Source organism: Physeter macrocephalus, chromosome 4 (assembly GCF_002837175.3).
Source record: "Physeter macrocephalus isolate SW-GA chromosome 4, ASM283717v5, whole genome shotgun sequence".
Lineage (NCBI taxonomy): Eukaryota > Metazoa > Chordata > Mammalia > Artiodactyla > Physeteridae > Physeter > Physeter macrocephalus.
In genome coordinates, this window is record NC_041217.1 from 131,092,275 (window position 1) to 131,116,001 (window position 23,727).

At 35.0% G+C, this 23,727-nt stretch overlaps 1 protein-coding gene and 1 pseudogene across 14 annotated transcripts in view; one reads left to right on the plus strand and one right to left on the minus strand.

Annotated features, from left to right (window-relative positions):
* Positions 1-23,727, plus strand: part of DOCK7 (dedicator of cytokinesis 7) — a 196,979-nt gene that overhangs the window by 27,563 nt on the left and 145,689 nt on the right. For all 14 annotated transcript variants that reach the window (XR_003679612.2, XM_028489312.2, XM_028489314.2 and 11 more), the window contains 9 exons: positions 5,073-5,248; positions 5,438-5,506; positions 10,565-10,694; positions 10,788-11,000; positions 11,317-11,402; positions 11,975-12,041; positions 12,946-13,095; positions 20,955-21,035; positions 23,161-23,326. Coding sequence is in view for 13 of the 14 variants with exons in the window: in XM_028489312.2 (XP_028345113.1) it covers positions 5,073-5,248; positions 5,438-5,506; positions 10,565-10,694; positions 10,788-11,000; positions 11,317-11,402; positions 11,975-12,041; positions 12,946-13,095; positions 20,955-21,035; positions 23,161-23,326 (1,138 nt within the window). In the remaining variant the exon portion in view is untranslated. The remainder of the gene's footprint in view (positions 1-5,072; positions 5,249-5,437; positions 5,507-10,564; positions 10,695-10,787; positions 11,001-11,316; positions 11,403-11,974; positions 12,042-12,945; positions 13,096-20,954; positions 21,036-23,160; positions 23,327-23,727) is intronic.
* Positions 16,954-17,516, minus strand: LOC102979300 (40S ribosomal protein S26-like; annotated as a pseudogene).

Sequence of the window (23,727 nt, forward strand, 5' to 3'; positions counted from 1 at the left end):
CCGCAGCATGTGGGATCTTCCCGGACCGGGGCACGAACCCGTGTCCCCTGCATCGGCAGGCGGACTCTCAACCACTGCGCCACCAGGGAAGCGCCCAAAACTTTTAAATTAACACAAACTGAAACCCTGTACCCATTAAAAAATAATTCCATTCCCCCGCTCCTCCCAATCCCCAGTAACCTCCATTCTATTTCCTGTCTCTATGAATTTGTCTATTATATGTACATACTTCATGTAAGTGGAATCATACAATATTTGTCTTTCTGTGTCTGGCTTATTTCACTCAGCATAATGTCTTCAAGGTTCATGCTTGTTACAGCATGTGTTAGAATTTCATTTCTTTTTAAGGTTGAAAAATATGCCATTGTATATGTGTACCACATTTTGTTTATTCATTCGTCTGTTGATGGACATTGGATTGTTCTCACCTTTTGGCTATTGGTAATGATGCTGCTATGAACATTAGTGTACAAGTATCTGTTTGAGTCTCTATTTTCAGTTTTTTTGAGTATATAGCTAGAAGTGGAATTGGTGGGTCATATGGTAATCCTGTGTGTTTTGGTATTTTTTTTTTCCAGAACCACCGAATTGTTTTCCACAGCAGCTGTACCATTTTACATTCCCACCAGCAGTGCACAAGATTCCAATTTCTCAATATCCTCTCCTACACTTGTTATTTTACATTTTTTGGTAATAGCCATCATAATGGGTGTGAAGTAGTATCTTGTGTTTTTGATTTGCACTTTCCTCATCCCACTAATTTTGTTATGTTTTATTTTCATTTAGTTCAATGTAATTTTTAAATTTCATTTTTCAGACTTCTGTGACTCATGGATTATTTGGAACTGTGTTTTTAGTTTTCATGTGTTTGGAGGTTTTCCTGTTGTCTTTCTGTTGCTAATTTCTAGTTTGATTACATTATGGTCAGAGAACACACTCTATATGATTTCAATTTTTTAAAATTTGTTGAGGTTTGTTTTAGGGTTCGGGATATGGTCTGTCCTGGTATTTACTTTTTGGGCCTTTGAGAAAAGTATTTGGTCTGTTGTCGTTGGGTGGATTGTTCTATAAATGTCAATTAGATCCTATTGGTTGATGGTGCTGTTGAATTTTACCATATCCTTGTTGATTTTTCTGTTTGGTTTTCTTTCAGTTGTTGAGAGAGATGTCTTGAAGTCTCCAGCTATAACTAGATATATCTTTTTTCTTCTTTCAGTTCTGTCAGTTTTTGCTTCCCATAATTTACAGCTCTGTTGTTTAGTACATGCACATTTAAGATTGCTATGGGTCATAGCTGTTATCATCAGGTAATGTCCCTCTTTATTCAGTACTTTTCTTTGCACTGAAGTCGAAGTACTTTATCTTATGTTAATATAGCCACTTCTGCTTTCTTTTGATTAATGTATATATGGTATATCTTTTTCCATCCTTCTGTTTTCAGCCTCCTTATATTGTCTTTTTTGAAGTGAGCTTTTGGTATACCATACTGGTACGTCATGTTTTTAAATCCATTCTGCCAGTCTCTATCTTTTTATTTGTGTATGTAGGCCATTTACATTTAATGTTACTATCATTCTACTAGGGCTTTAATCTGCCATTTTATTTTTTGTTTGTTCTCTCTGCTTTTTGTTTCTCTAGTTTCCTTTTTCTGTCTTCCTGTTGGTTACCTGAACATTTTTTAGAATTCCATTTTGATTTATCTGTAATGTTGTTGAGTGCATATCTTTGTATAGTCTTTTTAGTGGTTGCTTAAGGTATTGTATATACATAACTAATCACACTACTGGTGTTGACATTTTACCAGTTTGAGTGAAGTGTGGAAATCATGTATTTTTTTTTTTTTTTTAGTGGTATGCGGGCCTCTCACTGTTGTGGCCTCTCCCGTTGTGGAGCACAGGCTCCGGACGTGCAGGCTTAGCGGCCATGGCTCACGGGCCTAGCCGCTTCGTGTCTTGTGGGATCTTCCCGGACCAGGGCACGAACCCATGTCCCCTGCATTAGCAGGTGGACTCTCAACCACTGCACCACCAGGGAAGCCCTGAAGTGTGGAAATCTTATGTACCTTTATGTCTCTTCACCCTATAGGTATTAAATTATATAGACCTCACCTGACATTGCCTCAGCAGTAAGGGGAAGGAGTTCTTGTTACTGCTGTATAGGAATAGGTGTCCAGATTCCCTGTGTGGACTCCACTGACACTGTGGGAGTGGAGGATTCATTACCTTCCAGTAGATATGAAAATCTCAGCTCCCCACTCTGACTTCTCTGACATCGTGCTGAACGGGTAGCGTTGGGATGGCTTGTTACAGCTTGGTGAGGGTGAAGTCTAGCTCCCCATTTGGCCTTTGCTGGTGTGGATATGGGTGGGACTACAGTTTTTCATGTGATGTTTGTCTGGAGTAGAGTGGTTATTCTCTAACCGTTTTCTATTTTTCCAGGCTGCTGCTCTCTTGGTCCTTTGGCTGGGGAGAACAGGCTTTGGTTGTGTTTTTTGTTTTCCTGTGCTCTTTGGTGTTTCTGGGTTGTGGGCTTCTCTAGCATCAGGTCTGGAGTATATCAGGTAAAAAGAAATTTTAGGTAACTCACTGTTGTGCTAATCCTTGGGTCCCGAGGTCCCTGTAGGTCTGCCTTTCTCTATCCACCTTTCAGAGCTGTCTTATGTTTATTTAATATATAATCTTCAGGGTTTGTAGTTGTAACTAGTGGGAAGAATAGAGAAAAGTATGTCTACTCCATCTTCCTGGAAGTGGAAGTACCTACTTGTGACTTTTGATGTTGAGCACTTTTTCATGTGCTAACTGGCCATTTTTTTAAAAAAATAAATTTTATTTTATGGACTCTGTTGGATTTTTTATTTTAAAAATTTTATTTTATTTATTTATTTATTTTGGTTGTGCCAGGTCTTAGTTGCGGCATGTGTGCTCCTTAGTTGGGCTTGAGGGCTCCTTAGTTGTGGCATGCAAACTCTTAGTTACGACATGCATGTAGGATCTAGTTCTCTGACCAGGGATCCATCCTGCATCCCCTGCGTTGGGAGATGGATTCTTAACCACTGCTCCACCAGGGAAGTCCCTAACTGGCCATTTTTACATCTTCCTTTCTGAATGTCTTACCAACTGCCCCCCCCGCCGCCACCGCACCGTTTATTTGAGGGGGTGGTTTGTTTTTATGAGATGTGGGACTTCTTTATTTAATCTAGATGCCAGTCCCTAATTAAATGTATTTTGTAAATATTTTCTCCTAGTGTGGCTTGCCTGTTCATTTTCTTAACCGTCTTTTGATGTATCAGTTTTTCTTTTACGATTATCCCTTTCTCTGTCATGTCTGAGAAACCTTTGCCTACTCCAAGTTTTGAAGATATTCTCCTATATTTCCTTCTAGCAGCTTTATAGTTTTAGCATTTATGTTTATATCTATGGTCCATCTCAGTTTAGTTTTTGTACATGTCGTGATGTAAGGATTGAAGTTCGTTTTTCCCCCTATATAGATATCCAATTTTTCCAGCAACAGTAATTGAAAAAGATTTCCCTTTCCCTGATGAATTGCTTCTATGCTTCTATTAAGCATGTCATGATAGTGTATTATGTACTTGGTAGAATAGGTAAGATAGAATGCTTATGAGAGAAAACCATGAATTTAGATCTTAAAGACCCAGTTTGAAATTTTGCTCTTCATTTTGTGGCTATTTTATTTTCAGAAGTTAACTTCTTTGAGCACAATTGCCTTTATTTGTAGAATTGAAATAGTAATTATCTCTAACTTATAGGGTTTCGGGGAGGTTTAAATGAGAAAACATATAATGATAATGATAATAATAGCTATTATCTTTTGAGTGTTTATTATGTGATAGTCATTCATTATTTTACTTAGTATCTTTAAAATGTTGTTGTTCTACCTAGTTGTTCAGTCCAAAGAAGTATAGGTTAAAGCGCCTTCTTTGTAGTAATGCAAACTTGCACAGTAGGCAGGTCTCAGTGTTTTTAGCCAGTTGAACATCTTGAAAAATAACATATTCTTATTTTCATTGGTCCACAACTGCACATTTGTTGTATAATCATTTATAGTTTTGCTTGAATAATTTTCTTTCTTGAATTAGATAAGAAATAAAGTATCTTATCAAAAACTGTAATTTCAGCTTGGCTAAGGAATGCCACAAATATCCTACTATTGCTAATAATACTTTTATTAGGGTCTGTGTATTAGTTTCCTCGGGTGCTGTAACAAATTAGCACAAACTGGGTGGCTTAAAACAACAGAAATGTATTCTTTCACAGTGCTGGAGTCCAGAAGTCTGGAATCAGTATCAACGGGCAGAAATCAAGGTTTTGGCAAGGTTGCACTTTCTTCAGAGGCTCCCTTCAGTATCACTTTCTTGCCTCTTCCAGATTCTGGTGGCTGCTTGTGGCACATCACTTCTACCTTTAAGGCCAGAATCTTCAAATCTCTCTTTTCTGTGTCTTCATATGGCTTTCCTCTTGGTGTGGCCCAAATCTCTGTTTATCTTCATATAAGGATATATATGATTGCATTTAGGATCCACTCAGATAATCCAGGATAATGTCCCTCTTTTAAGATCCTTAATGATATCTTCAAACACTCTTATTTTATATTTTATTTATTTATTTTGACATATAAGGTCCATGGATTGGGATTTGGCAGTCTTTTGGAGGGCCATTTTTCCCCCTATTGCAGTATGGTTGTACGTTTTTACTAGGATAACAGTAACAACAAATAAAGTAAAAGCACCACTAAGAAACTTAGCAATGAAAATTCCAAATTATAAAAAAGAATCCCTCCAGTGAGTATTTTGTCACTGCATAGTATTATAAAACTGTTAATTATCTTACTGTTTTTATGTGGGAGTTATGGGCAAAATCAAAGCAAGATCAGAGAGAGTATTACCCAACACTTTGTGGTTTCTTTAGTTCATCTGGCTGAATATATGTTGACATTTTAGAAATAGCAAGGGAAAAATTACTTTTTTTTAAATAATAAATCTATTTAAGTTTTAAAATTCTTGTGTCCACCTCTTTCTTTATACCCATCTCTCACATCCATCCCTGTTTATAAAGGTGCCCCTTACTGAAGCAGTGGATCCAGTGGATTTGGAAGATTACCTCATTACTCATCCTTTAGCTGTGGATTCTGGGCTTTTAAGGGATTTGATTGAATTCCCTCCAGATGATATTGAAGTGGTTTATAGTCCTAGGGACTGTAGAACCCTTGTTTCAGCTGTACCTGAAGAAAGGTAAGGAGACATTTACCTATTTCTGGTTTTAGTGTAACTATAAAAAGTCTACCTTCCATTATTTTATTTAGATTCTATTTCTTGTGGTAGTGTTGTTTCCTATTATATGAACAAGAGTGCAGCAGCAGAATTCACAAACATCAGTGCTTTCCTGTCTAAATTATAAATATATTTTCTTTTTTAAAATAGTGAAATGGATCCACATGTTAGAGATTGTATAAGAAGTTATACAGAAGACTGGGCAGTTGTGATCAGAAAGTAAGTTATATATTCATTATGACATTTAAAAATACTGAGAAGGATCTGTAAATGGATTAAGGTAGATTAATACTAATTATGAGACCTGAAAATTCATTTTAAAAATAGCTGAAAAAGTAAAAGAAGAACCTTTGCATATAGATATTTTTTCCTTAGGAGTTCCACAATTACTTTCTCTTACTTTCCTTATAAAATAATATAAGGAAAGGGGATAGTATTTCTATATTGTGGGGATAGTATTTCTATATTATGTATATTATCATAGATCATTAATAACTAATAATAATATATAATAATGATTTGTAGTCTAATTCTTTTGGGAAATCGTGGGTAAATATTGATGAATAATTTGTATTTCTCAAAAAGAATCCAATTTATTGAATTGGTTAAGTTAAATTTAATAGCTAGTTTTCTAGATCAAGCTGTTTGAAAGGTCTCTGCCTTTTATTAACTAACTGAATATTTACAGGTCCTTGACTTGTACATCCAATCAAGTAAGTAGTTGTAAAAATAATGTTTTGTTTTACCACAAAATTTATGTTTCTAATGGATGGTGTTTGAAATATCAAGTCAGATTAAGAAATAAAATAAAATTACTCTTCTTTTGCTAATTTACATAATGAAGAAGGGGTCTTCATGCTGAATCTTCTTAGCCTTATTTTATTTTTCTAAAGGAAGTATAATTACTGAAGTAGTGGAAAATTCTGTTATGACATTGCAGTTTTGAGAAATGAAGTTATCTGTGCTAAATTGTATTAGTAACAGTGATGTATCCATTGCTTATTTTGTTGCTCTTATGGGCAACTGTCTTATTTCACTGTGTTTCACTCTTGGGGTTACTGCTGACATGCTTTTTAGTTTTAGTGTGACCTAATAAAAATACAGTCTGCTACCCTTTATAAAGAAGAGCTGTTTTTATGAACTTACAATTTTGATAAGTATTTCAATAGCCAGATTTTAGAGATTACTGAAGAAGACTGTACCTCTGTCAGATAACTCAAAAGTCTTTACCTTTATGCATGTATGTTGGAAACCTGTAATCAGAAATCTTGATAGAAATAGATTAGTTGTAAAATATTTTAACCTTAGAATCATGGAGTCGTCTTGCTACTTAATTCTAATCAAGGGATTGCTGACCTTGATTTAAGCCAAGAGGGTACAGTAGTTAACATTTATGGTTACTTGCTATATGCTGGGCATTTTATTGGATACTTTACACTCATCTCATTTAAGGTTCCAACAGACAAGATAGCTCAGGCTCAGAGTACTTAAGTAACTTCTTTGAGGTCCCATAGCCAAAAAGTGGAATAGCTACGATTAGAACCTAGGAGCATCAGATTCTAATGCTTGTATTTTTTTCTGTTATACTAGATATTATTTATTACCTTCAGTAGTAAATGGAAGACAAAGGGGTACTTTTGGTAGACTAGAAGTTTTAAAGTATCCCTGAAATATAAAAGATATGATTGGAACACAACAGAGAACCACAGCACAGAATAATCTAAGATACATGCAAAAGGTTCAGTAGAGCTTTAGGCTCAGTGAATACAGGCAGTGGAAGGGGGACCTGGGGTAAATGTTGGACATTTGGTTACTTTGAAACCTCTTATACCCTTCTTTATGCATAAAAGTGGGAGCAGAGGTATCTTCCTATTTATTGATTGATTGATTGATTGATTGACTGGCTGTGTTGGGTCTTCGTTGCTGTGCCTGGGCTTTCTCCAGTTGTGGCGAGCAGGGGCTACTCTTCGTTGTGGTGTGCGGGCTTCTCATTGCGGTGGCTTCTCTTGTTGCGGAGCACAGGCTCTAGGCACGTGGGCTTCAGTAGTTGTAGCACACGGGCTCAGTAGTTGTGGGTCGTGGGCTCTAGAGAGCAGGCTCAGTAGTTGTGGTGCATGGGCTTAGTTGCTCCGCAGCACGTGGGATCTTCCCAGACCAGGGCTCGAACTCGTGTCCCCTGCATTGGCAGGCGGATTCTTAACCACTGCGCCACCAGGGATGTCCGGTATCTGCCTACTTTAAGAGCACTAGTTATAGGGGCTTGAGCTCATACAATAGTGTCTGGGGTGGGCATACCTTGGAAGAAGAAGGAGCCCTCATACCCAGAAGACTGGCAGACTCTGCCTGGAAGCATGAGGTGCCTCTTCTCCACAGCCACTGGATATGTGCTTGGCTAAGCAGATACAGTATTTTCAGACAGATATGGGCTTACAAATTAAAAAATGAGCATTAGAACCTAGAATTGCCAACCATTTGATTAAAACCAGTGCACTTGAAAGAGAATTATCAAACTACAAATAAAAGAACTTACAATTTAGGAAATAGTTAATAGAACACACATCAAGATCCATACGTGTAACTAATATCCTCGAAGAGATGTGAAAAAGTTATGGTAACCATATAAAAAATCAACTGGTTATCTTTGGAAGTGAAAATTTTGTTCAGTGAAAAAAATTTTTTAAACTCAGCAGATGGGTTTAATGGCAGAGCGGATGTGACTGAAAAGTGGAATAGTAAGTTATAAGATGAAACCAAAAAATTCTTCCATAATTCAGCACAGAAGGGTGAAAGGATAGAAAGTACTTTATTCATTCAAGACATACTTACTGAGAGGCTAGTATGTGCCAGGCACTATACTAAGCAGTGATGATACAACAATCAACAAAACTAACTCCATGCCTTCGTGGAGCTTATGTTCTACTTGGGGTTGAGGGCAATAGACATTAAACAAGCATAGATAAATATATAATAGTTGGGAAGAATAGAGGGAAGTCTTGTAGAGAAAAAAAGTAGGATGGGGGGGATAGGGAGAGCCAAGAAGAGGTGATTCCACTTTGAATAACTAATCGGAAAAGGCCTTTCTGATAAGATGAATTTGAGCGAAGACGTGAAGGAAGTTAAGGAGTAAGCCCTCTGGATATCTGGGGGAAGAGTGTATTAGGCAGAGGCAAGAGCAGTACACGCAAAGGCTCCATATTGGAAGCATGCTGGGAATGTTCAAGGAATAACAGAGAGGTCAGTGTGGCTGGAACAGAATAAGTGAGGGAGAGAATGCCAAGATACAGAGTCATAGAAATGGTGGTGTTGGATGGGTAATCATGTAGAGCCTTATCATAGCAACTGACTACAGGAACAGAATGATAATATAGAAAAGAGTATTGGTCATGAATCATGTCATTCTTCTCAGCTCTCTTGTATTTCATACTATCAATTTTTTAGGACATAAAGGAAGAAGAATGCAACAGTATTCTGGTTTATTAGAGTAGCTTAGATATCTAGTTTCTCAATTAAGGCACTTTTTTTTTCCACATTATCTCATTTTTATTAAAAAATACAAAAACTATAAGTATGTGTATACTTATGTATATGTATATACTTATGATTAAACATACGCCCAGGAAAAGATCCAGTTAGTTAAATACTAGGAGTTCAACACTGATACTCTCTGAGTAGTAGAAATATAATGATTTTATTTTTACAAGTCTGTATTTTAAAATTTTCAACAATGAGCGTGGATCGGTTCTGTAATAATAAAATGTTATTTTAAAAAAACCCTTTTTCATATAGAAAAGCAACAGTGTATTCTGTCCTTTAGGAAAATACAAATGTTTCCCTTGAGGAAAAAAGGTGCAAAGACTAGAAAACAGTTTAGTATCTTTCAAAAATATCTGGTAATGGTTTTTGGCTGCAAAGTTTTGTCTGTTTGTCTTTAGTCAACGTTGTGTAAAGAGTTAAACAGATCTGTGTTTGAATTCAAACTTTGTCACTTTACAGGCATTTTTACACAAATTAACGCACTTTAAACATTTCATGAAAGATAAAATATCTGCTTCTGAGTAATATCTTTCATGTTACTATATTGCGTATCTTTATTTTAGTTATTCCAGAGAAAAATGCTTTCTTTTATTTTGTGATTATGCTATGATGTGAGCATCATGTAGCTGCTATTTCAATACGTTTCGCAGCAAGACATGAATAATTCATATTAAGTGTGATTCTTTACTATATCATAAATTGACTGATAGAACCATATCATCCTCTGGTAATTATAATTGTTTATGCTCCAGTTAAAATTTCCCCCAGTTTGACTATATGAGGTGTGACACAATAGTTGCTCTTTGATCATAGCGTCTCTAATATTCTTGGATATTGGGTTGTTAGGAAAGAAGTATACATTAGTTTAAGAGTTGTTCGTAGCCTAATATATATATTATACAACAATACATGTTAGTTAAGAATATATGTATACAGTGGTGTAGATCTTGCTATTCTTTCATTTTTATAGGCTTTTTTTTTTTTTTTTTTGTCTGCGTTCCGTCTTCGTTACTGCGTGCCGGGTTTCTCTAGTGGCGAGCGGGGTCTACTCTTTGTTGTGGTGCGTGGGCTTCTCATTGCCATGGCTTCTCTCGTTGTGGAGCACTGGCTCTAGGTGCATGGTCTTAGTTGCTCCGCGGCATGTGGGATCTTCCTGGACCAGGGATTGAACCCATGTCCCCTGCATTGGCGGGTGGATTTCTAACCACTGCGCCACCAGGGAAGTCCCTATTTTTTCATTTTAGAAGCCTGAAGCTTTAGGTTGTTTAAGATTTTTTATACTTAATGAGATATAGCAAAATTTTTTTGGCTATTTGGAACTTTAAGTTTCAGTGCTTTATATATTTTTTGCCTTTTAAAAATTTACATTGTTATGAATGCAGGATGTATTTTCTGCTCTCTCATTTTATTCTTTAACCTGGCTTCCCATCCTTTCCTTTTACTGACCAATTCTCTGAATTGAAAGTACAACTTAAATTATATCCACATGATTGTCATGAAAAGGACGGACAATATGATTTACCTCTGGAAACTCATAAATGCTCTCTAGTTGGATTAAAGGAACTTTGGATGGAAGTTTTCTTAAACCTCTGGTTAAATGTTTAATACACTCAAAACTGCCAGAATATGTTCTTATTATGTAAAGAAATAATGCAGAGAACAGTTGGCTTATTACATAATGATGATGAAAAAGTGAAAAATTTTCAAAAATTGATATTTCCTTAATTATTTTATTTTGAATAGATATCATAAACTGGGAACAGGATTTAATCCTAATACATTAGATAAACAGAAAGAAAGGCAAAAAGGTTTGCCAAAACAGGTCTTTGAATCCGATGAAGCTCCAGATGGCAACAACTACCAGGATGAACAAGTAATACTTTTATTTTTAAATGACTATAAGAAGTTATTTTAAAATAGTTTTTTAAAATTCATTGATTAATATATTTAATGTTTTGTGTGACAGGATGATCTTAAAAGACGTTCAATGTCAATAGATGATACTCCAAGGGGTAGCTGGGCCTGCAGTATTTTTGACTTGAAAAATTCACTTCCTGATGCTTTGCTTCCCAATTTACTTGATCGAACTCCAAATGAAGAAATAGACCGTCAGAATGATGACCAAAGGAAAGCAAACCGTCATAAGGAACTCTTTGCTTTGCATCCATCACCAGATGAGGTATAGATAATTTGGATATAAAGAAGCAAATGATTATTAAGATAGATGTTTTGGGAGTATGAATTGTATGTAGCATTATGATAATGTAGGGAATAAAACTTAATTGAAACATAACTATGCTTTTTGTAAATGAAATATAGTTGAGCACACTTATGATCTAGTGACTCCTGTTTGAGGATAAATAGGCCCTTCTTTTCTGTGTTCACTTGTGAAGACTAAAAGTAGTAGATTAATAAAATAAGTTCTTAAAAAATAAATTATAAAGGGTTGACATATGGTAAGCATGTTCATTTTGGTTTTGCTTGTTAATTTGTAGGAAGAACCAATAGAACGACTTAGTGTTCCTGAGGTGCCCAAGGAACATTTTGGTCAAAGACTTCTTGTAAAATGTTTATCACTCAAGTGAGTATTTATTTTGTTTACTATGTAACTTTTATTTTCTGGAATAATATTTTGAATACCAGTATAACAAAATCCTGGTAGATTTTATACTTGTGTTTGTGTCCTTTTGAAAAGTATTGTTCTGTACATAATTTTAAATTCTACTAAACATTTAATCTTGCCTATGAAGCTGAGCTTTAGAGCATTTTTGGCTAGGTGAAGATGACTCTGCCTCAGTTATATAACTAGTCTTAAAACTTGAAAAAAACATTCACTGAAATCTGTGGTATTTATCAGACACTGTTCTTGGCTTGAGGAATATAAAGACAAAGTATTTTTTTCCTTAGAGATGATTTTATATTTGTTACATGGCAGGCTTTGTTTTTTCTTAAGATTTTGAAGTATGTAGTAATGGTTGATTTAGACTGTGAAAGATATACATGGAGAAGTGTGTTTCAGGAAGAGGGGCAGTATAGATGGTGTAGCACAGATGTAGAAAGCTACAAGGTATTGAGAGAATTTATTTTTGGAATGAGAATTTCTCAAACTATGTACTTTATTTTTAAACTACTTCATCCTTTTCCTTCTTAAAGGTTTGAGATTGAAATTGAACCCATTTTTGCAAGTTTGGCTTTATATGATGTGAAGGAAAAGAAAAAGGTAAGGTTATATAATTTGAACCTAGTCTTTTGTCACAATCATAGGTTCAGAAACCTGTTTTTAAGTTGTTTTATAAGATAAATAATGACTTTTTGAGAATATTATTAAACATGGATATTTTAAGAAGAAAGTAGAAATTTAAGACATAAAGTATTTTCTTGCTCTAAAATAGTTCAGTTGACCTAGTTTTTATTTCATTGAAAGAGTTCCAAAAGCAAGTAGCAGAAGCAACTTTCTTTTAGTTTAATAAATAGAAAAAATACAAGAAAACCATTTTAGGCAACTGATGTATAAAGGATTACAATGATGGTGAATTTTTGTTGATGTAATTTTCAGATTCTCACTAGCTAAAAGATCATTTATATATATTTCAAATATTCTTGTCTAAAGTAGTGCTCTTAGTTTTGCCATTATATCTTTATTACACTTAGGAGTTTTTCAGAGGGCTGTCTCATACAGCATTTCAGTATTCTAAGCCTAATGTGTAGTAGAAACTTAAAATGCCTTTAGTGACTTCTGCTGTCAACATACTATGTATTTCTGTAGTGGAACTGTATTCCAGCAACTTGTATTTGCTAAATCAAATCTTCTGAGATGTTATTCATGTAATTGTTTTAAAGACTCAGTCTGGGGTAATTCATCTCAATAATAATTTCTTTGTATACTTTATTAGAAGTTAAATTTCTAATTAAAAGAGTGTGGGATATGGTTCTTTAGAATATGTTTTTTGCGTTATATATTTTTTGCTTTGATTTAGACATGTAAAGATCAGTCAGTGAAATATATGGTAAACTGTATGTTAGTATAATCGTCTAATATCTGTAATATTTTAAGACTGTATGATTTTTGTGAGTTTTTATAAAATACACAGGTTTTAAATTTAATATATGAATATGTTTTTTAGATTTCAGAAAACTTTTATTTTGACCTTAATTCTGAGCAGATGAAAGGATTATTACGTCCACATGTACCACCTGCTGCCATTACCACCCTGGCACGATCAGCTATTTTTTCTATCACTTATCCTTCCCAAGATGTTTTTCTTGTAATAAAGGTGAGAATAATGATAAATATATTTGTTTATTTGTGTTGTGTCTGTATACTTGTGTCCCTATCAATATTGCAAACTTTTTAAGGGTAAAGATTTTATCTTTAATCTATTTTTTCATCTTAATATTTCTTAACACAATATTAGACATATACTATAGGTGCTACCTAAATTTTTCTTGAGTGGGGAGCTTTATTAGGGTTCTCCAGAGAAATAGGTCAATAGGAGGGAGATACACACACACAGAGAAGTGGCTTGTGTGATTGTGGGGGCTGACAGGTTTGAAATGTGTAGCTCAGGCTGGAAATCCAGGTAAAGGGAAATGTTGTAGTCTTAAGTCTGAATTCCACAGGGCAGCAGACCAGAAACTCAGGCAGGATTGCTGTGTTGCAGTCTTGAGAATTCTTCTTTGAGAAACCTTAGTCTTTGTTCTTCAAGTCTTCAACTAACCGGATGAGGCCCACCCACATTATGGAGGGTAATCTGCTCTACTCAAAGTCTACTGATTTCAAAGTTAATCACCTCTAAAAAATACCTTCATAGCAACATCTAGATTGGTGTTTGATAACCTAGCCATGTTGGCATATAAAATTAAGCATCATAGGAGCTATACTATGATTTTATCACTCAGCTCCTAAATATATAAATACTAAAATCTAAATCATTGAGATCACGGAGCATTATGATTTGACTGTCAGCCAGTTAAGAATAAGGATTACAGATTCTAAAATCTGAATATTACTAAGCTACTTAGCTTAGGGTAACTTAAGAATAATTTACCTTAACTTGACCTTGACTTGAGAATAGCCTAAAATATATTCTTTAATCATTTTATCTGTATTTATATAAAATTACCATAAAAAGGTAATGAATTTTATAATAAGGTTATAAAGTGGATTGTCATGAAATGAATTTTATTTACCCACAGGAATAATGTCCTAATTTGTGGACAGATTCCTATGAATTCAGGTTAAAATAAATCTTAGTTACAATGAACAATCTTACAAGCAAAGATTTAGCAGCAGTGGTCTTCAGAAACTCACTTAAGAGTAAAGTTCTAGATATTAATACAATTGATAAATGTGTATACACAGTTATTTTACATGGGAAAATAGTAAGTTTTCATAAAATAGAACATATTTGAGGGAATGAACTGGAAAGATAGAGATGATGATTGGAATACTGGCTGCTTAAAAATGAGACTATTCATACCATATGGTCTCAATTGTGTAAAATATATACACACACACCTATACACACATAAATGTTTGTATATACATAGAAAAAGACTTTTATATAATTTCAAAAATATGTACAAGTTAAAGTGTTTTACAGACTTTAAAGAAAATGTATTTAGGAGGTTTTCTTAAATCATAGTCCAGCAGGATGTTTTTGTTTTTTGAGAGAAAAATCCCCTTGATCTGTGTATTAATTAGTTATTGCTCTACAAGAACAAAAAGACAAAATCCTAGTGGCATACAACAATAAGCATTTTTTAGTTCATGCATCTCAGTTGTCTGTGTGGTCAGCCAATATAGGTTATACTCTGTTAGGTAGTTGTGCTCCTTCCAAGTGTCTGTAGGTTGGCTGGGCGTCACTTGATTTAGTTAGAGCTGTTCTTTGTATGTCTCTTTTCTGGCAGGCTAGACTGGTGTATTCTCATGGTGATTGCATAAGTGCCAGAGAGCAGACCCTGTTGCACAGACACTTTTCTGGCCTTTGGTCACATCACACCAGCTAACATTTTATTGGCCAAAACGGGTCACATGATAACACAAACTCTAGGAGTTGTGATATATACCTGACCTCTTTATTTGGAGGAAGTGCAGTGTCATATAGCAGTGAGGGAGTAAAGGAAGGGTGAAGAGTCATAGGATATTTATATGTCAGCTTTAGTAGATGCTGCCATATTGGTTTCCAAAGTATCTGTGATAGTTGTATTCCCCACCACGGGTGAATAAGAGTTTCAGTTAGTTACACTTACCAGTTTTTTAAAAAACTGACATATGAAATACATATAATAAGACCTGTATAGTTTACAAATGTGGGGTAAACAGAGTGATGAATTCTTACTATGTATTTTTCTGTGTAATCATGACTAAGCTCAAGCCATACAGTATTTCCATCACCCCATCACCCTGGAGAGTTCTTTGTTTGTCTTTCTAGTGACTACCCCCTCTGTTCCACCAGATGACTAGTATTCCAACTTAAATCACCATTATTTAGGTTTTCCTCTTCTTGAATTTCATCTGAGCAGTCATACAATATGCAGTCTTTTGTGCCTGGTTTGTTTTGACTCAATATAATTTCTGTGAGAATCCTCTATATTATGTACAGCAGTAGTTTGTTCTTTTATTTTTATCATCATGTTTTACTTCATTGTCTGATTATAACACAGTTTATTTATCCTGCTTAGATGAATAGATAGACCTTGGTAGACCATAGGGTTTTTTTTTTCCCCTAGTGTATATCTGGTTTTTAGTTGTTTATTATGAATAAAGCTTCTGTGTACATTCTTTAACAAGTCTTTTGGTACATGAGTATACATGTGTTTGTGTTTGATATTGCTGGATAATAGTGTTGATATATGTTTAGCATAAATACATGTATCAGTTTCCCAGAGTGATTCAACCGTTTTCCACTCTTGCCAACACTGCTATTTGATAGTCTTAATTGTGGCCATTCTGGTTTTCACTGTGCAACCATCTTTATATACTTACTGGTCATTGGATAGTCTGTTTGTGAAATGCTTGTTGAAATAATTTACCCGTATTTTTGTTGGGTTATTTTGGCTTTTTTATTATTGATTTATAGGAATTCTTAATCTATTCTGCATGTTATTTTGTTGTTGATTATTTGTATTCACAATTTTGCCACTTTCTCACAGAATGTTATCCTTTGATAAATCAAAGTTTATAGCTTACATATTGCCTGATTTATCAACCTTTTTCTTTATGGCTATGGTATTTTGTGTTTTGTGTATGAAATTTTTGCCTCCCTCAAATTCAAAAATATATTCTCAAGTGATCCCTGGTAAGAGTAATTGTTTCACCTTACACATATAGTTTGGAGTGAAGTTGAGATGAAGATTAATCCCCCCACATATGGATAACCAAATGACCCAGCACTATTTATTGAAAAGACTGATTTTTTCTCCTATTGCTTTTACAAAGTATCCCATGTCATAAATCAAGTGTTCATATGTATGAGATTTTTTTCCTAGAATCTTTTTTGGTTCAACTGGCCTGTTTGTCTTTAATTGGCACTGGTACCACACTGTTTTAATTATAGTAGTTTAGAGACTTCCCTGGTGGCACAGTGGTTAAGAATCCGCCTGCCAGTGCAGGAGACACAGGTTCGATCCCTGGTCCGGGAAGCTCCCACATGCCGCAGATCAGCTAAGCCGGTGTACCACAGCTACTGAGTCTGCACTCTAGCGCCCACGAGCCACAACTACTGAGCCCACGTGCCACAACAACTGAAGCTTGCACACCCTAGAGCCCACATGCCACAACTTCTGAGCCTGCTTGCTGAAGCCCATGCGCCTAGAGCCCATGCTCTGCAACAAGAGAAGCCACCGCAATGAGAAGCCTGCGCACCGCAACGAAGAGTAGCCCCCGCTCACCGCAATTAGAGAAAGCCTGCACGCAGCAACGAAGACCGCACGCAGCAACGAAGACGCAACGCAGCCAAAAAAAAAATTATTGTAGTTTATAAAAAACAGTATATTTCTTTCTAGCTTTATTCTTCAAGATTGCCTTGGATGTTCTATTTTCTTTTTCTTTTTTTTAAAATAAAGTATGATTTCCATTTTATTGTCTTTTCAGAGAACAGTATTTCTTCAGTCTTAAAGGACTTAGCTCCTTACTTGGGCTTTGGTGGAAGTCGTGGGGCAGCACCTGCAGGTCTAAATCAGGGTGGAGGTGTTCGGTCCTTCCGGGCTTCCCGAGAATGATTCCTGACTACCTTGCTGTGAATGGCCCAACTCTCGCAGTAATGTAGTTTCACATACAGCTTGGAAAGCACATAGGCATCGAAAACACTTGCTTCAGAAATGTCCCTGACGGCTTAGGCCTCTACTATGTTCTGAATGATGAGCTTCTTAATGGCCTTGTCCTTGCGCAAGCATCGGGCACAGTTGGTGCAACAAACAGGCTACACATGGCCGTGGCCCTTTTTGGCATGACCATTGTTCCTTCTTTTCTTGGTCATCTTGGAAGTGAGGAGGCGAGAGAGGCTGGATGTTTTTGACCCTTTACATTTTTGTATAAACTTTTGCTTGTCAGTCCCTCAGTGCTTCCCCAATGCAGGCATACTCTCTCTCAAGAAAGAACTTGTTGAGACGTTAAACAGAGATTGCATTAAATATACTGATCAATTTGGAAAAGTTGACGTCTTTAAACTGTCGAGTTCTCCAGTCAATGAGCACAGTATGTTTTTAGGTCTTTTCTCCTATATCTTCCTGGTAATTTGATATTTTTGACCCTGTTCTAAATGGTATCATTTAAAATTTTTCATTTTAAATTATATACAGAATTTCATTCATCACTGGTGTATAGAAATTCGGTTATCTTTTCTTTATAAACTTTTATTTATAGTTAGTAACATGCACAAGGTGTACACTTTCTTTAATTTTTACATACTTACCTCAGTTATGTAACCAACATCCAGATCAAGGTATAGAACATTATCCAACAGCCTTCTTTGGCCCCTTCCTACTATGCTGACTTATCACCATGGATTAGTTTAACCTCTTTTTCTTCATAGAAAAGGAATCATATATATTCTTGTGTCTGACATTCTAAAGAATTATATGATTCATCATTTTTGCATGTAGCAATAGTTGGTTGTTTTTCACCCTGCATAGTATCTTGTTATATGCATATCACAGTTTGGCCATTCTAATAGTCGATGGACATTGGGGTTATTTCTAGCTTTTGGCTATTGTAAGTAATGCTGCTGTAAACATTCTTATATATGATTTTTGCATTTCTATTGAGTATATTGGTAGATGTTGAATTACTGGATCATAGTGTGTTTATAGCTTCAGTTTTAGTAGAAAGAATCAGTTTTCTGATGTGGTTAGTCCAAGTTTCAGGCTCATCAGCAGTGCTTGAGAATTTCATTTGCTCCATTTCCTTCTTAACACTTGATATCATCAGGTTTTATTGTATTTTACATTTCAATTTCTTTAATTTTATTTTATTATGTATTTTGTTTCTGGTGCATTTGCAGGGTTATGTCAGTTTGGCTTTAATTTATAATTCCCTGATGTCTGAGAATTATTGGCCATTTGGATATTCTGTTTTGTGTAGTGCTTATTCAAATAGTAAGCTCATTTATAACTTGTTTGTATACATAAAAAACACAAATTTTAAGTGTATAAGATACATAAGTTTTAAGTGAAAAAAATACAGTTGTGTAATCTTCATTTCATTGGATTGTTTTTATTTTATCAATTATTAATTGTATTAATAATTTATTAATTTGTAAGAGCACTTTATGTATCCTTCATTCACTAATTTGAAGTATCAACTTTATTATGTGCTAAATTCTTGCATACACTTCATTTGGTTTCTGGACTTTTATCCTATCTATATTTCTTTTCCTAAAACATTAAAAATTTTATAGGGGTAAAGTGAGACATTTTGGAGAAAAATGATAAGTAGAAATTATTGTATTGGCTACTTAATATTTTGTGAGTTGTCTTTTTTAATTGTAATTTTGTACTTGGATGTTATATTAAATGGAGATGACTTTTAAGACTGATTGCTTTTATTAATAGTTTTAATTGAGGTAAAATACACATAACATAAAATTTACCATCTTAATCGTTTTTATGTGTACAGTTCAGAATTAAGTATATTCAGATTATCATGCAAGCAATCTTTAGAAATTTTTATCTTGCCAACAAAACCTTAACCCTCTATACACATTAAGTAGCAGCTCTTCATTTCCCCTTCTCCCCAGCCCCTGCCAACCAGCATTTTGCTCTTTGTTTCTATGAATTTGTCTATTCTAGATACCTCATTTGAATGGAATAATACAGTATTTGTCTTTTTGTGACAGGGTTATTTCCTTTGGCGTAATGTCTTCAAGGTTCATCCAGGTCGTAGCATGTTTCAGGATTTTCTTCCTTTTAAGGCTGAGTAATATTCCATGTGTATGTGTATACTCAGACAGATACACACTATGTTTTGTTTACTCATTTTTTGATGGACACTTGAATTGCTTCTACCATTTGGCTATTGTGAATAATGCTGCTATGAACATGGGTGTACGAATATCTGTTTTGAGTCCCTGCTTTCAATTCTATTGAATATATACCCAGAAATAGGTTTTCTGAATTACATGATAATTCTATTTTTAACTTTTTGAGGAACCTCTGTACTGTCTTCTACAGCAGATTACGATTTTACACCATAAAAAGCACACAGGGGTTCCAGTTTTCCATATCCTTGCCAATGCTTGTTATTTGTTTGTTTGTTTATTTAATTGTGGCCATCCTGATGGGTGTAAGGTGATATCTCATTGTGGTTTTGATTTGCATTTCCCTAATGATTACTGATGTTGAGCGTCTTTTTATATGCTTCTTAGACGTTTGTATGGCTTCTTTGGAGAAATGTCTATTCAAGTCCTTTGCCTATTTAAAAATCAGATTATTTGTTGTTTTGTTGTTGAGTTGTAGGATTTCTTTATCTGTTTTGGATATGAACTCCTTATCAATTATATGATTTGCAAATATTTTCTCTCATTCTGTGGGTCGCCTTTCACCCTGTTGATTGTGTTCTGTCATATACAAAAGTTTTAAATTTTGATGTAATCCAATTTATTTTTACTTTTGTTGCCTTTGCTTTTTTGTTTGTCAAATCCAAGAATACATTACCAAATCCAATCACAGGAAGCTTTTCCTTTATTTTTTCGTCTAAGAGTTTAATAGTTTTAGGTTTATGTTTAGGTGTTTGACCCATTTTGAGTTAATTTTTGTATATAATATAATGTAAGGGTTGAACTTTATTCTTTTGCATTTAGATATTCAGGTTTATTTTAATATCATTTGTTGAAAAAACTGTTCTTTCCCCATTGAATAGTCTTGGCACCCTTGTAGATAATCTAACTATTTATAGTTTTCAGATTACAGATCTTTCACCTTTTTGGTTAATTCCTCAGTATTTTATTCTTTTTGATATTATTGTAAATGGAATTTTTTTCTTAATTTCCTTTTTGAATTGCTCATTGCTAGGGTATAGAAATGCAACTGATTTTTTTGTGTGTTGATTTTGTATCCTGCAACTTTGCTGAATTTATTTATTAGTTCTAACAAGTTTTTTTTTGTGTGTGTGTGTGTGTGTGTGTGTGTGTGTATGTGTGTGGAATATTAGAGTTTTCTATATCAGAGATCATGTTTTCTGTGAATAGAGATAATTTAACTTCTTCCTTTTCAATTTGGATGTTTTTGTTTCTTTGTTTTGTCAAATTGCTGTGGCTCAGACTTCCAGTACTTTGTTGAATAGAATTGGCAAAAGTGATCATCCTTATCCTGTTCCTCATTCTAGAGGAAAAGCTTTTGGTTTTTCAGCATTGAATATGATGTTAAATGTAGACTTTGCATATATGGTCTTTATTATATTGAGGTAGCTTTCTTCTTTTCTACGTTCTTTGAGTTTTTCTATCAGGAAAGGGTGTTGAATTGTCCAGTTCTTTTTCCTGCATCAGTTAAGATGGTCATGTGGTTTTTTTCTGTTATTTTGTTAATGTGGTGTATTATGTTGATTGATTTTTGTATTTTGAGCCATCCTTGCATTCCAGGCTGATTGCTTTTATTTTTAAGCTTAATTAATCTTTACTCTTTTTGTCTTTGACAGCTAGAAAAAGTGCTACAGCAAGGAGACATTGGAGAGTGTGCAGAACCATATATGATTTTCAAAGAAGCAGATGCCACCAAGGTAGAATGTCATGCCTCTTATTTCCGCCACTTTCATAGTCATTAGGAGTCACTCTCCATTCTCCTCAGATCCCCAAACCCAACCCTAAACAACCTCTAATCTCCGAAATTATAATTTGGGAGAATACTATACAGAGCATATTAAAGAATTTTACTACTAATTCATTTTTTTCTCTTGGCCTACCCATTTTCTTTATTTCTTTCATTACCTAGCTTGAGTCATGTGCTATGCTATTCTTTAAAATCTCCCTCACCCCAAGCTAATGGATTCCTAAAGAATCAAATTAGCTCAGTTTAATTCCTAAATAATGAAAAATTTCCTGTGTTTGCAAAATAGTGATTTTGATGGAACTTTTTCTAGCAAAGCAGAAGTATTCTGGGCCTCTGTCTAGCTGCAGATAATTAGGGAATATGGTAAAAATAGAAAATACAATCTCCATTTTGCCATCAGATAACTAATTTCTAGAATTTGGATAAACTTATAAAGCAAAAATAATTGGTGAACAATCGGTACCAAATTCCAGATACCCTGAGTTAGTTATAAGAATAACAGGTGAGGACTTCCCTGGTGGCGCAGTGGTTAAGAGTCCGCCTGCCAATGCAGGGGACACGGGTTCGAGCCCTGGTCCGGGAAGATCCTACATGCCGTGGAGCAGCTAAGCCCATGTGCCACAACTACTGAGCCTGTGCTCTAGAGCCCACGAGGCTCAACTACTGAGCCTGTGCTCTAGAGCCCACGAGGCTCAACTACTGAGCCTATGTGCTGCAACTACTGAAGCCCGTGCGCCTAGAGCCCGTGCTCTGCAACAAGAGAAGTCACTGCACCGCAACGAAGAGTAGTCCCTGCTCGCCGCACCTAGAGAAAGCCCATGTGCAGCAACAAAGACCCAATGCAGCCAAAAAAAAAAGGCATAACGTGATTTTTGGATCTTTGAACACATGATTTAATATGTCAAACAGCCAGGAGAGGTGTGCTTGAGGGGTATTGGACAAATCACCACAATCTAGAAAATGTTTTGCTTTCTATTTTTCTGAGATTTGGAACAAGAATTGAGCGTTTTCTGCTAATATGGGTACATCTGAGCACACGATATTCTCTGATTCCTGGATATCTGGTTGAAATTAGGGTTAAAGTATTCTGGCTTTCCCCAGGTCGCATTTTACAAATTAAATTGCTCTGTTATATGAAGTTCATAGGTGTATAATTGCAGCTTATTTCACTCTTCTCTTACATATTCACATACTTGATAAGGGTCCTTAATTCTCTTTAAGTACTCTTAAAGCAAGAACCTATTTTGAAGGTATAATAGATACAGCAGTAAACAGTCCTACCATTTAGCTATTTCTTCATCTTTTCTTAGTCCTGAGTCCCAAGGTAGGACACTGCCATTTGAGTATACCTTACCAATATCCTATATGGAAATTGTATGTGAGAGATTTTAGTGTAGGTTTTCACCCTTGGACCATTGGTTGGCTATTGCAGGCCACCTTAGTGTTTGTTTCAAGGATAGCCTAAAAGTTGAGCCAGCCTCAGGATGTCTTCCAGATAAGCACGTGCTATTTGGATCATTGGTCTTTTTCCAGGGTTTAGTCCTCTTGTCATACTTTTTTTGTTTGCTTCTTTTATTACAACTCTGGGCTTATTTATTGTTGGTTTATTTGTGACCCCCAGTCCCACCTCATAGTTGTCATAAGTTAGTGATTATGTCAGAATGGCCCAACTGCTTCCATCTTTTTTAGAAAAGTAAAATTTAATAAGTCGTAACCTAGAATATTTTGTGGTTGGCAGTTGATGTCTAGAACCTGTTGTCTAGGTTATATTTCCTTTCATAAAATAGTACTTTTAGTACATAAACATGTTCGACTCTTGCTGTCCTTTTCTCCCAACATAAGATCATCACAAACAGAAATTTTAAAGACTTTCACATACATTTGTAGAACTGGTTGAGGTTGCTTAGTAAAGATAATATACTGTTAATTGATCTCTGCAAGGTACAGATTGTTTTTCCATCTTTGCTGAGAATTGAGAATTCTTAACCTTTATATTTTCCTTTATATATTATGAAATAGCCTTTAATTCATTTCTTTGAATGTAATCATATAATGTATAAAGTTTTGTTTTGCAGAATAAGGAAAAATTGGAGAAGCTGAAAAGTCAAGCTGATCAGTTTTGCCAAAGACTTGGGAAGTATCGCATGCCTTTTGCTTGGACTGCAATCCATTTAATGAATATTGTTAGCAGTGCTGGGAGTTTGGAAAGAGATTCTACAGAGGTAGAAATAAGCACTGGAGGTGAGACTGTTTTATATAAAATATTTCTAGATGTATAAGTGTTTTCTTTTTCTTATATAGTCTTGTTTTATTTGTAAGCTTTGCAATGTAGTGAGACATTAAAAGGGTTTTCTTTTTTTCCTTTAACGGGTTTATTGAGATGTAATTCACATACGTACAGTTTGCTCATTTAAGATGTATAATTCAATGTTTTTTGTTATATTCGTAACAAAAAACTGTCACCACAATCTAATTTTAGAACACTTTCATACTCCTTAGTGGTCACTCTTCTCCTCAAGTCCCCAAACCTAACCAACCTGTAATTTATTTAGTCTGTATGGATTTGTCTATGCCAGACATTTCCTATTAATAGAATTATACAATGTGTAGTCTTTTGTGAGTAGCTTCTTTCACTTAGTATA